Below are 14178 nucleotides of genomic sequence, written 5' to 3'. Positions count from 1 at the left end.
TCCTCTGTCCATGTCCCTCTCATGTCAACACCTCAGCTTTTCATTGTTCAGTCCTCTTATAACATCTTTGGTTTGGGGTTGGGGTTTCTGCTGAGCTTCAGGAAAGGCTGTGACTATTAGTCTCCTTCTCTTGTCTGGAGATGGATGCTAGCAGTCCCGTCCTTGGTAGCTGGTAGGATGCACTGTTATTTCAGCATGTAAGGCCCCCAGTTAAGCTACTTTTCCTTCTATGGGGCTTTTGTGGGCCTCTAAGTGAGCTGTCCTCCCTCCTTGCAAGGAGGCACCTCTGTAACGCGAGTGTCTGCTGGCTCCACGTGTTGCTCTCACCTCTGTTTTTTGTGCGTCACACACAGCAAGAAGGAGGAGAGGAAAAGAGAACAAAGCCTTTGCAAAACCTGGGAGCGGGGGAGGCAAAGGAGGCTGGGGCTGACAGCTCGCAAGGAGCTGCTTGGCAGAGCAGATCAAATGGAGGCATGGGAGGGGGGTCCCGTGGGGATGGTCATGCTGAGCAGCTTTCTGGCAGGCTCAGGTGCCATCTCGGCTTTGTGAGGGGCTGAAGAGGAACTGTAGTGCTGAGTGTGGTCCTGTGTGCAGCTGGGCCATGAGGTCTTCCTTGCAAGGCAAGGAGGGCAGTGTTGGAGCTATGCAGCTTGTGAACTACTGGGTACCAGACTTCTGGGACAAACCAAGGGATCTGGCCGCTGCTGAGCCAGCAGAGATGGAGGAGAGAGGAGCAGCATTTTGGAAACACACAAGCTCTTTTGGCACATGATTTGTAGGTCAGTGAGACTTGGTAGGGCTTGTCTGGGTCTGAAACAGGCTTTCTCCTTGCCAGTGCTGTTGACTACAGTGTTTCAGCTTCCCACAGTGGGATGCTGGTCAGGGTAGGTACAGGCTGACATGGGCAGTTAAGCTATGGTGGCAAAACCTAGCTAGAGAAGGTTTGCAGGTATCTCTGGAAAAGCTGATTTTCCTGGGGGTAGAAAATAGAGCACCAGGTGCAGGCACATAACTTCTGGTCATGTCCAACCTTCAGAAACCCCCTTCATTTTTTAAAAAACTGAATTTTAAGTTCACATTGAACAATTTCCAAAGGTCTTTGCAGTGCAGCCTGCACGGAGCTTCTGATGAGGAGTGGTATCTCCCCTCCTCCATGCTTGCCTCTACTCCTCCAGTATCCACCTGACGAATTTGGAGGTTGCATAGGGTGGCCTGGCACATGCATGCTCCCTCCAGCATGGGTCCTGCCTTTTCTTCCTGATGCAGTAAGTGTACCTGGCAGGGTGAGCTGGGAACTCTCTGCAAACCTCTCCCTTTCTTGCCATAGCAATGACTGGCCTTGGCCAGTACTGCCTGAGCATTTTATGGTCCTCTGGAAAGACCCAGTGGAATCCATAACAGGAAATTTGTAAGCATTTTTCTTGCTACTGGAGCCACACCAGTGCAGTGCGGTGAAGGTCTAGGCTGCTAGTTTAGAGGCAAGTGGAAAGTCACATTTGCCTGCACTGCCTGCTTGCTCCTCCAGCAACAGCAGTGGACAAAGCTGCTTACTGGGTACACATGTGAAGAGAAAGCCACCCCACTTATCCCTAGCACAGGTGGCAGGGACATTCATCTGTGTTGTCCTGCTAAAGTGCTTCAGTGGTGAGCTGGAAGGGTGCATGGGCGCCAGATGTGTTTAGTTTTGAAGCTCTTCACTGAGCCTGGTAAATGGGCCAACTTTCTATCTGCTGGTGATGCCAGGAAACCTAGCTTGTGCTATACCTGGGGCATTAGTAGGCTTGTGAATATCACTGGTTACTGGGAGGTTTGGGAAAGCCTCATATTAGCCCAATGACAGATAAAACCCTACAACAAAGGGTTTGTCGTTCAAGACTTAAAAGAAAATCAAGCTCATTACTTCTGATTCCTGAACTTGTGAACCACTGCATGTATTGGCTCCATCTGGCCATTCTGCTTCTGCAGAACGATGTCACCCTTGGTCATTATTTTATCTGCCTCTGAAAGGAAGGCTATGATTAAGATTCATCAGCTCTGGAGCCTGGCCAGGTGGTGATGCTAGAGAGTCACATGGGTACTTTATAGTTGCCTGACCAGACTATGGGGTTCCAAGGGGAAGGCAAGCTCACTGCTTCCTCTCCTGAGTACTGGTCCCTCTCACTTGCTGTAGTGGGCTGTATCAGTGCTTCTTCCAGCCCCCTGGTCTGTGCTCTGCCCTCTCCCAGGGACCTAGAGGCAGAGTATCCCTGTTCCCTATAGTTCAGTGCTGTGCCCATCACTATGTCAGCAGCACCTGTTCTCCCAGGGAGGACCAACCTCTGTGGGGTGGACACTTGTCCTGCTCTTTTCCTTCTGCCCAGAAATCCTGATCAATGTTCAACAATGTGGTGTGATAGGGAGAGCAGGAGAATGTGAAGCACAGGAATCAGCAGAGAGAGGGGCTGAGGGGGACTCCAAGCACTAGATGAACCAAGACTACCAAGTGTTCCAGACTTCCATGACGCTACCCAAAGAAATCTATTGTGCCAAGATGCCCAGAAAGATTGAAGAACAGAGCTCAGCCCAGGGCTGGGCTGGCTTTTCTTCCCCAGAAAGGCCTCTGCACCTGAAGAACATCATCCACCTGATGGCTAAGGTGTAGGATTTTATTTCTGCACCCTTCTGAGGTTGTTCCCATCAATCCTGGAAATACAGAAGATGTGTTTAGCAGGTGTATCTCTTAAGTGCTAATGACTGCTCACTTTGGAAGAAGCTTGTACTTTTTGACTTTTGGAAATCAGTGCCATCTCTTGTCTGCTGCTGTTTGAAGGCTGGCAGGAGCCTGCAATGACAGCAGAGTGGCCTGGTTAGGGGTGAGGTGTTGCAGGGCTCTGTAAAGGATTAGAAAAATGCAGGTCAATGAAGCAACTTGCCAAGATGTGTGGGTGGAGTTCTCAAAGAGGGACAATGGAAATGATGCCTATGTAGCCGAGTTTCCCACAGGCAAGGGAAGAGTCTTTTACCAAGGAGGGTAAGAGGCTCTAGGAATTCAGGAGCTCTGCTCCTCTGTGCTCTCACTGCAATGCAGAGCCAAACACCTTTGGAGGGGTCCTGGGAAGATCATTTTCCTTTGTAAGGTCTTAACCAAGTTAAAAATATTTGTGCCCCCAAGAGATGGACTGTGAGGTTTCTGAGGCAGGAGTTTAGCAGTCCTTTAAAAAGCAAAGCAAAATAGTTTACTGGCCAGAAAGCTGTCACTGTGTTTTTGTTCTTTTCAATATAACACAGAAAATGACAGATATAGTTTTTGTATCCAGTCAACACCACAGATTTACTCTGTGACCTTTTGGATATGCATGCGGATCTAGATTTCTGAATCATAGTTAGATATCCGAAAGCTGGCATACTCATAATGTGTGATTATTTGAGCTTGTTTTCAGAAGTGCTAATCAAACCTGGTTTCGAGTGAAGTCAGTGGGAGAAGACAGGCAGGCAGGATGCCTCCATATTCAGCCCAGATGTTAGTGTGTGAGCGAGGTCCTCACCAGCCCCTTGCACAGAGCTGCAACACCCATCATGCAAATTTGTTTGGTCAGGAGGATTCCTGTGGCACTGTAGGTATCTGCTTGGGAAGAAACAATGCTTCTCTGGCCCCATCTGTTCTAGGTAATTTGCATGCATTAGCAAAAATGCTTTTTATTTAAGGAGTTGTGAAAAAATCACTGGCTTCTGTAAGGTCACTGTGAGCAAGACTTGTGCCCACTTCCTAATCAACATCTTGTTATTTTAATGTTACCTGTTTTACCCCCAAAAATCTTGGCTCCTAGCCTATTTAAGATCTGTTGTGAGAATGTTTTCTGTCATTGGTGTGTACAAGACCCTTTCCTGTACTACTTGTTTACGTGAGAAGAAATAGTTGTTCTTCTAGCATGGTACCACAATACGGTGTCTCTGAACAAGCTGATCTGGGACCTCTGGATCTCTCCTGGATGTGCTGTTACTGTCCAGCAACTAGTATGATTTCTGCAGAGCTGCAGCTGTGGGTCACCAAACAGCTCTCCCTGCCCTCTCCAAAATCCTTATTTTAGCAGCAGTTTAAAGTGTCAACTTTTTACTATTGAACAGGAGAGGAGCAGGAGCTATGTACGGTATTGATAGCTGCAAACGGTTAGGGAACTGCCCCTTTACCAGTGGATCACGCTCCACTGGTGACAGATTTCCTCCACATATGTCCCTTCCTGAGAATCACAATGAACTCCCAACTTAGCTCATATAACAAAGCAAGTGCTAATAGCTTGTCACGGCTGGCCTGGGTTGACTTTGAAACCTTGGCCTTGAGGTGAGATTCTCCATGTGCCCTTGGGAATCTTCTGAGTTTTTGTACTGTCAATCTCCTGAGTTTTTGTACTGTTAAAAAAAAATCTCTGTACCAGAGCAGCTCTGAAGATTGAGGCTTGAAAGCTGATATCTAGTAGGGGAATGGTCCAAATAAAATTGGCTTTTACCAACTGTGTGGTAACAAGCTGTGGCTGAGTGTAACTGCATTATGTCCAGACACCTTTACATGACTTAATTGGGTGATCAGTCCTTGAAGTTGTTGGCATGGTGTAGCTCACTGTTGACTTCTAGGGCTTTTGTGATCCTAACTACTACTGGTTTTGCTGAGTGACAAGGAATTTGAAGACCCACCAAAAGTCTTGACAGAGACAGTAGTGAAGGGACAGAGTTATGTCCCTACCCTGAGGCCAGGCTGACACTTGCATGTTTCTCTCCCAGGACTACACCATCACCATGTACTTCCAGCAGAGCTGGCGGGACAAACGCTTGGCATATAATGACCTTCCTCTCAACCTGACCTTGGACAACCGAGTGGCTGACCAGTTGTGGCTGCCTGACACCTATTTTCTGAACGACAAGAAGTCCTTTCTGCATGGGGTGACAGTGAAAAATCGCATGATTCGGCTCCATCCTGATGGGACTGTCCTGTATGGCCTGAGGTAAGTCTAAGGGAAATTACTGTTGGTTGGGGTTGAGAATGACACCTCATCTGAATTTCCCCTATTTCCAAAGGTATTCTGGTAAGGCAGGGGCCCAAAGGATAATCAGGTGTTGCACAGTTTTAAGTACCTGGTCTTTCTCTGAGCTGGAAATGGTTGTTTCCTTCAGGCCTCTTAAGTTTCCTGTGCTGCTATAGACAAATGTTGGAGATAGGAATAGTCTGCTCTGAGCATTTCAGGTCACTGTCATTCACGTTGCATAACACTTCCATTTGAAACACTCATTTTCAGTTGCTTATAATTTTCTGCAGCTTTGGCCTATAGAGATGAGACTTCATTACTCTTGTATCTAAGGCTGAATTTCTGTAGCATTTGAGTCAAATCACTTTAGTCATTTTTTAGTATGAGATAGGAGATGTGTTTTTGTACTGTTAAAAAAAAGTCTCTCTACCAGAGCAATTCTGAAGATTGAGGCTTGAAAGTTGATATGTAGTAGGGGAATGGTCCTCAGTGAGGAGGTTTTTTGTGGTATCTTGAATAACTTAATGTAGGCAAGTCTACAGCCTTTGAAAGTGCTGCGCTTGTGTGTGGTGGAGGTGACAAAGGTTGGCCTTACTGTGTTATCTGGCTATGTAGAGATGCCAGGGTAGGTAAGAAAATTAAATGGAGGGGACAGAAGACTAAAAGGGGAGTTTGCAGCTACAGGTAAGAATGAAGGTTTTGGATGCTCTAGCTGAAATCTAGGCAATGATTTTTCTGAACCCTATATTTGTCTGCTTTGAGCTTTTCTCCTAGGATATTTTTTTCCCTTTTTGACTACCAAAATTCACAGCTGGCTTTAGACCTGCCTCCACATTCACAAACGATTGCGATAGCAGGTCTGGGCTTATGTACCAGCGCAGCAAAGGGGGAGGAAAGACCTTTCCCCTTCAAAGAGGGTACACCCACCCTTCCCATTTACAGTATCAGCTCCTCTGCTGCTTCGTGTTTTGTGACAAAGTCTGATTTTTTTTTTAATGATTTTTTTTTCCTGCTTTTTAAGTAGCAGTGCTGCTTTGAGGAGGATAGGGCTGGGTGTAGGCATAGCGAAGTAGGAGGCTGCACAGGACATCATCTTGCCAGGGCAGCAATGTGGCTGTGCTTTCCCTATGCAGAACCCTGGGAAGCCAAAAGAGCAGCAGTCACTGCTGGTGCTGAGGGACAGGCTGCGCTACGTGGGGTGATGTATGTGCTACTTTTTCTTTCCAATTAGTGGATGCCTCTTGCTCCAGGCCCAGAGGGAGTAAAAGGTGCAACAAGCCCAACTGTGTGTCTCTGTCCCAGTTCTGCCTCTCTCTTCCCAGGACAGGTACATCCATCTCTCTACCTTGGGCCAGTGATCTTGTTTGACTGATACTGCCATGGAACCCTGAGGCAGCTTCACTGACCTACCTGAAAGATTGCAGCCTTCCCACAGCTGACTACCACAAACTTCCTTGTTGTGTTAAAACAAGAATGAAGGCTAGGCAAGAAGAAGCTTTGACTTGGAGTTGGTAGGAGCATCAATTTAGCCTGTTGGGAAGGAAGGGGCAAAGTGTTGTGTTAAGCTCAGGCTGTTCTTTGGTGCTGAGCCAGCCCACCTGAGCATAGAGCTGCCTCCCCCAGGCTGGTGGGAAATCTTTGCACACACCTGCACAGCGAAAGAAGTAGAAATGCTAGTATATTTTTATCAACTGACATTTAGTCAGTTCAAATCATGAGCAGTGTGAACCTGCAGCACAGGCGACAGGCAATGGAAGTCCTTGGAGGGTTTGCACTTGAGCTGGCTTGGGCTGGGACAATGTGCAAGCAGCTCCTGTGCTGTCCCTTCCCTTCACATCCCCTCCCACCCAGCAACAGTGTGGGGAAAGGTGCTCAGCTCCCTCACATGGCCTGTGTAAATGGGTGAGATGAGGAAAACTGCATCCAAGCCAAAAGAAAGAAAATGACAGCTGTTTGCCCCTGTGATTTCCAGGGCCATAGTAAGAGCTGCCCGTGCTGTATTAACTTTTGGCTGGTTTTCCTGGAAGCTGCTCTCTTGCCCCTGGAGAAAATGGCAATTGCAAAAAAGAAGCACTGAGTAACTGCAGCTCCTGAACTGTCCCTCAGGTCAGGATGGATGGATTTAGTATACTTTTTAGTATCCACTGGGGTTTTGGGGGACAAGCCAGGTGCCCTGAATGCTTGAAGTCCCTCTAGCTTTATTCATAGTGGTATGGGCAAGGTTTTCTCTAGGGCTGCTTTCTGTACTGACTCCTGCACCTGCGATTTTGCTGATGCAGTTTTGCATGTGCAAATAATGGTGATCCTATTCCAAAATACATAGCCACGTGCACAGCAGGTGTTAGCAAGTAAGAAAACAGTAATTGAATATTCACCTGTGTTCCCTTTATCTTTGTAAAAATGCAGCCATGCTTGTCCTGCAAACAGGAAGGAAAGTGCAGGTCCTCCCTGTGTTTTGAAGCCTGTTCTTGTCTTTGCCTGCATTTTTTTGATAGATTCATAAAATGGAGTTGCCCTGATGGAAGAAGGCCAAAGGAAGCAATTTCTGTTTCTTTTCATTTGTTTGCCTGTTTGTTTTTCCCCAAGCAAGATATCACAGCTCCGGTCCTTCTCCTGCTACCTTCTCACCAGTCACTTCCCCCTCCTTTGAGCTGGTCCCGTAGCAAAGTGACTCAATCATGCTATTTGTGGCACAATAGTCATTTTTCTTTCCAGCAGTCTCTGATGTCAGAGACCGGGGAGGATGACACCCTGGCAGGCCCCCGCCTTCAGCAAGTGTTCAGGTGACTGGCAGGATCAGGCTTGAGCACTGGATGAGACTCCAAGGTCCAAGTTAGCTCACGTGGAATTCAGTGGGTATTTTGTTTCTGACTTCAGTGAGAACAAGATCAGGCTTCAGATAACTTGTTTGCATGAGTAAATGAAGCCCTTTAGTCCTCTGCTCCATTGTGAAAGGTGTGTGTCGGAAAAGCATACGATTGGTAGAATTAGCAAATTAGTGGATGAAGGGAGTGCAGCAGATGTAGTATAGTTACATCTTAGGAAAGCATTTGATACAAAAGCTTACTCCAAAATTAGTTCACACTGGGCTTGGATTAAAAGCTGATTGCCAGGTCTCCAACAAAAGGAATGTATAAACAGCAGCAGGCTGTGCTGGGGTGGTGATGTGGGGCTGGAGTTGGGACTGGTGCTCCCTACCTCCTTTCCCAATGCCTCAGCAGATGTCATAAATCCCAGTAGGCTAAACGGGGGCCTGGAGCCCTGATCCAGCCCAGAGGGTACTCTTATCATTGCCATCATTCTGGTAGGAGGATGCAAACCAGCAGAGCTGACAGGGTTCTAGGAGATGTAACCTGATGTGATGGTGCCTGAACTCACCCGGCCCCCAAAACACTTTGCAGGAATTAAAAGTGCCTGTGAAGCATAGGAGAGCTGGTCACCTGTGGCACACTGCAGGAAAGTGCTAAAATGATGTGGAAATTCTGCAATATGAAGGGAGGCTTAAAGGAGCTACACCCAAAGACAAAGCAATTGGCTGTTGGGTAGTTGAGGGAGGTGAATAAAATACTGAGGAAGAGCTGGATAGCACTGGCTGAATTAAATATATTTTTCCTCCTAATGACTTTTTGTCAGAAATTGCATTGGTTTCATCAAATTTTAAACAAAAAAATTAGGCAGAAATTTTTCATTTAAGAAAAAGGATTTCAGAGAATGTTGATGTTTCACTCCTAATTTTATGTAGAGAATTTTTCACTGATGTCAATATTTCCCTTGCTATTTCAGGCCGCTTTACTACCACTACTGATGTTTGAGAATAACATAGATAATCATCAAAGGCTTTCTCTGGACCTCCAGAGACTGTCTAGTCCATCCCCACCACAATATTCAATAAGCTTTACATTATCACACATACAAGCTATACATTACAGTCTGAGGTTTTAATTTCCTTTTTTAGACCACACAGCATCCATTTGGTAGTGAAACAAGTTGACATTTGTTAAGTGCTGATGTCATCAGTATTTTGCTATCTGTTTTCAGAGACCTAAAAATAGAAACAACTGTAACAATGCTTAACTTCTCATACGGTAATTTGAAATCATATTTGAAACCAACTTTAAAACATCCATTGGGGAAATCTTGAAGCTGTTTGATTCAATTCTAATTAGGGACAAAACCAGATTCCAGCAAAACAGGTGCTTTGAGGAGCCCAGACTGCATCTCTGAGCTCGCAGGGGGAGCGGGCGGGCTGGGATGCCGGGAGGCAGGCGCGAAGCCGGGTGGACAGCGAGCGAGATGCGATGCCTGGCTGGCGAGGAGCCCAGGCAATGTAAACTGAGCAACTGAAAAACTGCAGAGGAATTTGATGACGGAGACTAAATCCTGTGTGGAGAGAATGAGGGATCTCCTCCTGCGAAGGTGGTAGTGGTGGTGGGGAGTGTGTGCATGTGTTTTGTGGGGTTTTTTTTATTCCTGTCCATGATAGTCACTGCAATGAGGTGTGTTTTAGAGATGAGGCATTTTGGATACATGCCAAGGTATATCAGGGCTCTGTGCCCAGAAAGTACCCTCCTGGGCAAGCAGACCCCTGCTATCCTCCTCAGTGTAAATACCTGTTCAGTGCTTAAAGCAGAGGAGAAAGAGTTGTCATATTTCAAACAACTCAAAATTTGCATTTTTAAACTGAGAGAAGCTGGGCATATCTGCTTTGGCAGCACTTAATTTCTGCTTTTCATGGGGGTAAATTCCCATCAGTCAGCTGCACCCTGCGAGGTAGCAGCTCCTGGGTCACGTCAGCCCTCTCATTGCAATAAGCTTCTGCTGACCAGCTTGTGGACCAGACCTTGTTCCTTGGCAAGGCAGCAGCCAGAGCACCACTTCTCCCTCACCTCACAGAGGGAAACAATGCAGGTTAACACAAGTATGTCAAGTGTCCCATTCACTTGCTCATCCAACACCAGGTACACTGTCAGAGCCCCCCATGCTACCCTGCTGTGTGGTGCCTCGAGGGTTGCCCTGCCTGTTCCTCACAGCTGGGGCTCTACTGGAGCTCATCTTGGGGACTTCTTCATAGCTCCCATCTCTAATGTGCCTCTTGATCAGGACCCAGCCCTATCTATATTACATTCCTCAGAATACAGCCTGGGCTATTGTGTTCTCCAGCTGGTAGAAAGATTTCTCCCATTCCTGTCTCACTTGAAGCTTGCTGTCTGCAGCCATGTCCTTGTTCTCTCCATGGGTGTTATTTAATTTCTTGCAGAGAAGATGGCCTGATGAGTTAAAACTGAGGAACTTTTTCTGTACTGAGACCACTGAGCAATTTTCTTCTCCCATTGCATAGGCCAGAAGGGAAGAAATACACAGTTTTTGCTTCCCCTTCTTTCCCTGCGAGAAGTTTCTCTGGAAACATGAGAGATGATTCAGACTCTACCCTGTCTCTAGTAGCTCTGCCTGCTCCCTCCACAGGTTAAGCAAAGGCAACAGAAATCTTTCCTTTGGCAGCCTGGGTGCAGGGTTGGGCTTAGGTCTCTCCAGCTAGCCCCTTGGAGCTAGTCCTGTAGCCTCATACTGCTCCCACCACGGAGATCTGCTTTGGGCCAGCTCCTTAGCAGAAAGATGTTGGGGTGGGAGAAGAATTTGTTAGATAGGTGAGGGGGAATGAGAATTTAACTAGAAGCTCAGCTCCCCAGCTGAGGTTAAGGACAGATCCCCTTCTGCATTTTTGCCTCCTAGGGCTGGGATGAGGGACTTAGCTGGAAACACTGAAAGGAAGCTTAATAATATGGAATTTCAGAAGAATTGTAAAAGCTGTGGAAGAAATTTGAGCTCACTAAGACAGGATAAAGCAGCAAGCCAGAGCTGCTTCTCCATCCTTAATGTTGCAAGAACAGAGGCAAACAATATCAGGGCCTGGCTGGAATTGCTGCCTGTGCTACATCTCCTATAAGTCTGACTTGTTTATTAGCACAAATAGAGGTCAAGGAGTATCTACAAACAGCTGATTCCCACTGTCTCCTCACAGATCACTGAAATGCCTTGTGTGCCCTAAACCCCTAGCTCACCCTGGCAGCACCTCTTAGTCTTCCTGCTTATCCTACTCCAGCCACCAGTCCAAACCCATCCCTGGACCTTGTCTATTCTTTGCCAAATCCCACTGGTTTAAGTCATGGGTTACTGTGTTATTAATTCAGCTTCATCCTAGCCTGATGCTGTTGAAGGAAGAGACCTCTTGCTCCGTTAAGTGCAGGTCACTCTTGTTTGAAACAACCATCACAAATGAATCTTTTAAACATGTTCCACTTGGGTCTTTCTCGTCCCCCAATGCATTTGACAACTTGCCAGACACAGTGCATTTGGAATAGAATAAAGAAGCAGAAAATCAAAACCTGGCAGCCAAGGCAACTCTGCTTTGTACTCTCCCAGGGTGTAAAAATGGTTGATTTGGATGATTGGTACCCTGAGTACTAGTTTAGAGAGAGCTTTTTTTTTCTCCCCCATCTGAGTGTGGTGCACACTGTTATTTATCAAAGGATGCCTATGCAAGCACAGATGCTTTTGGAAACAGAGTGACCTTAGCAGGATTGTGCAAAGGTTTATGGAGTCAGTTTTAGGCAAACAGACACAAGGGGAAAATATTCTATACCCTTGCCTTGCTCTTGGTTCTAACATGACCTCCAGGATTTTGCAAAGATCAGACCATGTTAAAAGAATGGCAAAATTCACCATGGGTATATAAATCCCTCCAGGCCATTTGAAGTTTGTGCTTACTGCCAGGCAGAAGGTGACATTTGCCAGCATGTTTTTATGACTGACTTTGAGAATGTATGGAGAAAAAAAAATCTATTTTGTTTTTTGTTTTTGTTTTTTTCCTGTGCTCAGCAAAACAGCAATTTTCCCTCTCACTCTACTCTTAGTCACCAGAATTCCCTTACGAGTCTAACTTGCCCCATGGGTTGAGCCTGCACAAGTCCTGCAAAACCTGGACTGCTTCCATCCATTTTCCTTATTGCTGCTAACTGCTGTGAGCTTTGTGAGTCTGTGTCCTGGGGGGACAGGAGCATCTTCAGATTCTCAGGAGATCTGAAATCCAAAAAGTTGCAACCAACAACTTAAAAAAAAAAAAAATAAAATTATACTTTGCTGTAAGAGCGTTTGTGTTAGTCCCTGCATAATGACACTTAATCTGTACCTGCAAAACAGGGTAAGTGCCTCAACTGCTGGCTCTGTCTTGCCTTGCATTAGGAAGGCAACAGTGGAGATATTTGTGCTATCCTCCTCCTATTCTTATCCATACTGAATTTTAGGCAGGAGGATTTTGAAGCCAAAGGTATCAGGGAACATCCCTGGGCACTGGATATCAGTGGCTTGTGTAGCCAATTTGTTCCCTAGTTTTGGTCTGTGTCCACAAACAATCTCTTGGGCATTTCCCAGTCAGAGCACAGCAGAGGTTGGTGACCATTCTCAGCAGGCATTTTGCATGCAGCCAGGCCCCTCTCCTGGAGGGTAAGAATTTAAGTGTAGAGAAAGGCTGTTCCATGCCAATTGCTATTGGCCCCAGAAACCAGTGCCAGGCACGTTTAGTTTGCTGGTATAGACACAATTATCCTGCAGATAGTGCAGTAGTTTATTTTGTAAGGATGAGCTTAAGAGAAAAGGGACCCCAACTTGCTTTAGCAGCCCCTCAGAGGTAATAGTCTTCCCCTCTCTCACACCCAGTCCTCCTTAGAGAGTCTGGACCTACTCCTTTTGAAATCAGATGGTATTTTGGGGAAGTCATTTTTTGCCCCTTACACTTGTGTAGCTGGTGAATTTGGTTTTCCCAACATACTGGAATTGATCTATAGGATGAATGGGTCACTTCAGAGCTAAAGATTTGTAGAGGTACATCTGACTGGAGCAGGAGCTGAAAGGGCAGCTACCTTGGAGGCAGCCAGCAACAGGATACGGAGAAGATGGAAAGAAGACATTCAACCACAGCAGGTTTTAATAGCAGGTCAGAGCTCTGTGCTGCTCTGTGTCTGTGAACTTATATAATCTTTCTAAATAAGACAGAAGAAGCCATTAATAAGTAAACAGCAATGAGGAGGATCAGAGAGGGAATGGTGGTGCTCATGTCAGAGAACTGAAATATTTGTGGAGGATTGATGGTTTGCAGAAACTTGAGCATTCCCTTTTGAGCTACAGCTGTGGTGGGACAGTCTGCTGCTGCTGCCAGGTTCAGCTTGCAGAACAGGCAGCAGTGGAGGGACAGCAGGATGAGGTTATCTTACTCTTTCTGTATAAGCATCTGCTTTGTCAGTACAAGCTTCAGGAGGGCAGAGTTTTCCTCATGGTAACAGAGACCTAGCACTCACTCTGTGTGACAGCTTCATGGCTGCTTTTCTAGAGATGGGCTTGAAGGATGCTCTCCAGAGTGAGGTATCCATCCAAAATGAACTGTGTCTGCCTGCCAGCTGTGCAGCAGAAGAGCAGGGCAGTGAGGACTTGGCTGCTTGATAGCATGAGTGCCCACAGACCTCAGGAGAAACAATTAGGGCAAGGACATGAATGTCTTTTTTGTGGGGAAGGTGGTGTAAAGGTTGTGACATGTGAAGGGGCTGACCCGGAGGTCCACGGGGTGGGCAGAGATTGAGGGAGGAAAGGGGAGCTGGAGAGGGAAGGTGGTGGTGGCCAGGCTCGGTGGCTGGAGGGAGCAGGACTGCTTCATTGAGTGCATCGTGCAAAGCGCAGGCAAGCCTCTCCCCTCCGATGGGCAGTGTCTTTGTGAATCGTCGTCAAAGCAGATGAAATTTCACACCACATAAATTTTTGAATTTAAAAGGGGAGGGACGTGGGTAGAGAAGCAGGAGAGGAGGAGGGGGAGGGAGAAGATGCAGCCTGGCCAGGCGCCAGCGCCTCTTGCTAACGCCATGGGGAAGGTGGCATCCTTCCCCGGCGTTCCCTCCAGCCCCCGCGCTCCCTGCTCCCTTTCACTTTGGTTGCATCTCCTGGAGGCAGCGCGCTCTGTCTAGAGCTGTTTACAGGGTGATGGTTTGTTCTCCGTCTCCTCATCTCCCCTCTCACAGAGTGAGTAACCACTCCTCTGCTTTCTGTCTTTTAACCTCTCGTTCTTCTCCAGCTCTCCTTCCCTAGGCTGCTTTACCCCTTGCTTCCCCTGATCCCTCTCCTCTGTTCCTTTACCCCG

General features: G+C 46.9%; 1 protein-coding gene across 2 annotated transcripts in view; it reads left to right on the top strand.

Moving 5' to 3' along the window:
- LOC104520483 (gamma-aminobutyric acid receptor subunit beta-4) overlaps positions 1-14178 on the top strand; it is a 73664-nt gene that overhangs the window by 45485 nt on the left and 14001 nt on the right. For both annotated transcript variants that reach the window (XM_010162185.2, XM_010162184.2), the window contains exon 4: positions 4756-4976. In XM_010162185.2, coding sequence (XP_010160487.1) covers positions 4756-4976 — 221 coding nt within the window. The remainder of the gene's footprint in view (positions 1-4755; positions 4977-14178) is intronic.

This window comes from Antrostomus carolinensis, unplaced genomic scaffold (assembly GCF_000700745.2).
Source record: "Antrostomus carolinensis isolate BGI_N321 unplaced genomic scaffold, ASM70074v2 scaffold10162, whole genome shotgun sequence".
Classification (NCBI taxonomy): domain Eukaryota; kingdom Metazoa; phylum Chordata; class Aves; order Caprimulgiformes; family Caprimulgidae; genus Antrostomus; species Antrostomus carolinensis.
This window is presented reverse-complemented; position numbering and strand designations above follow the sequence as displayed.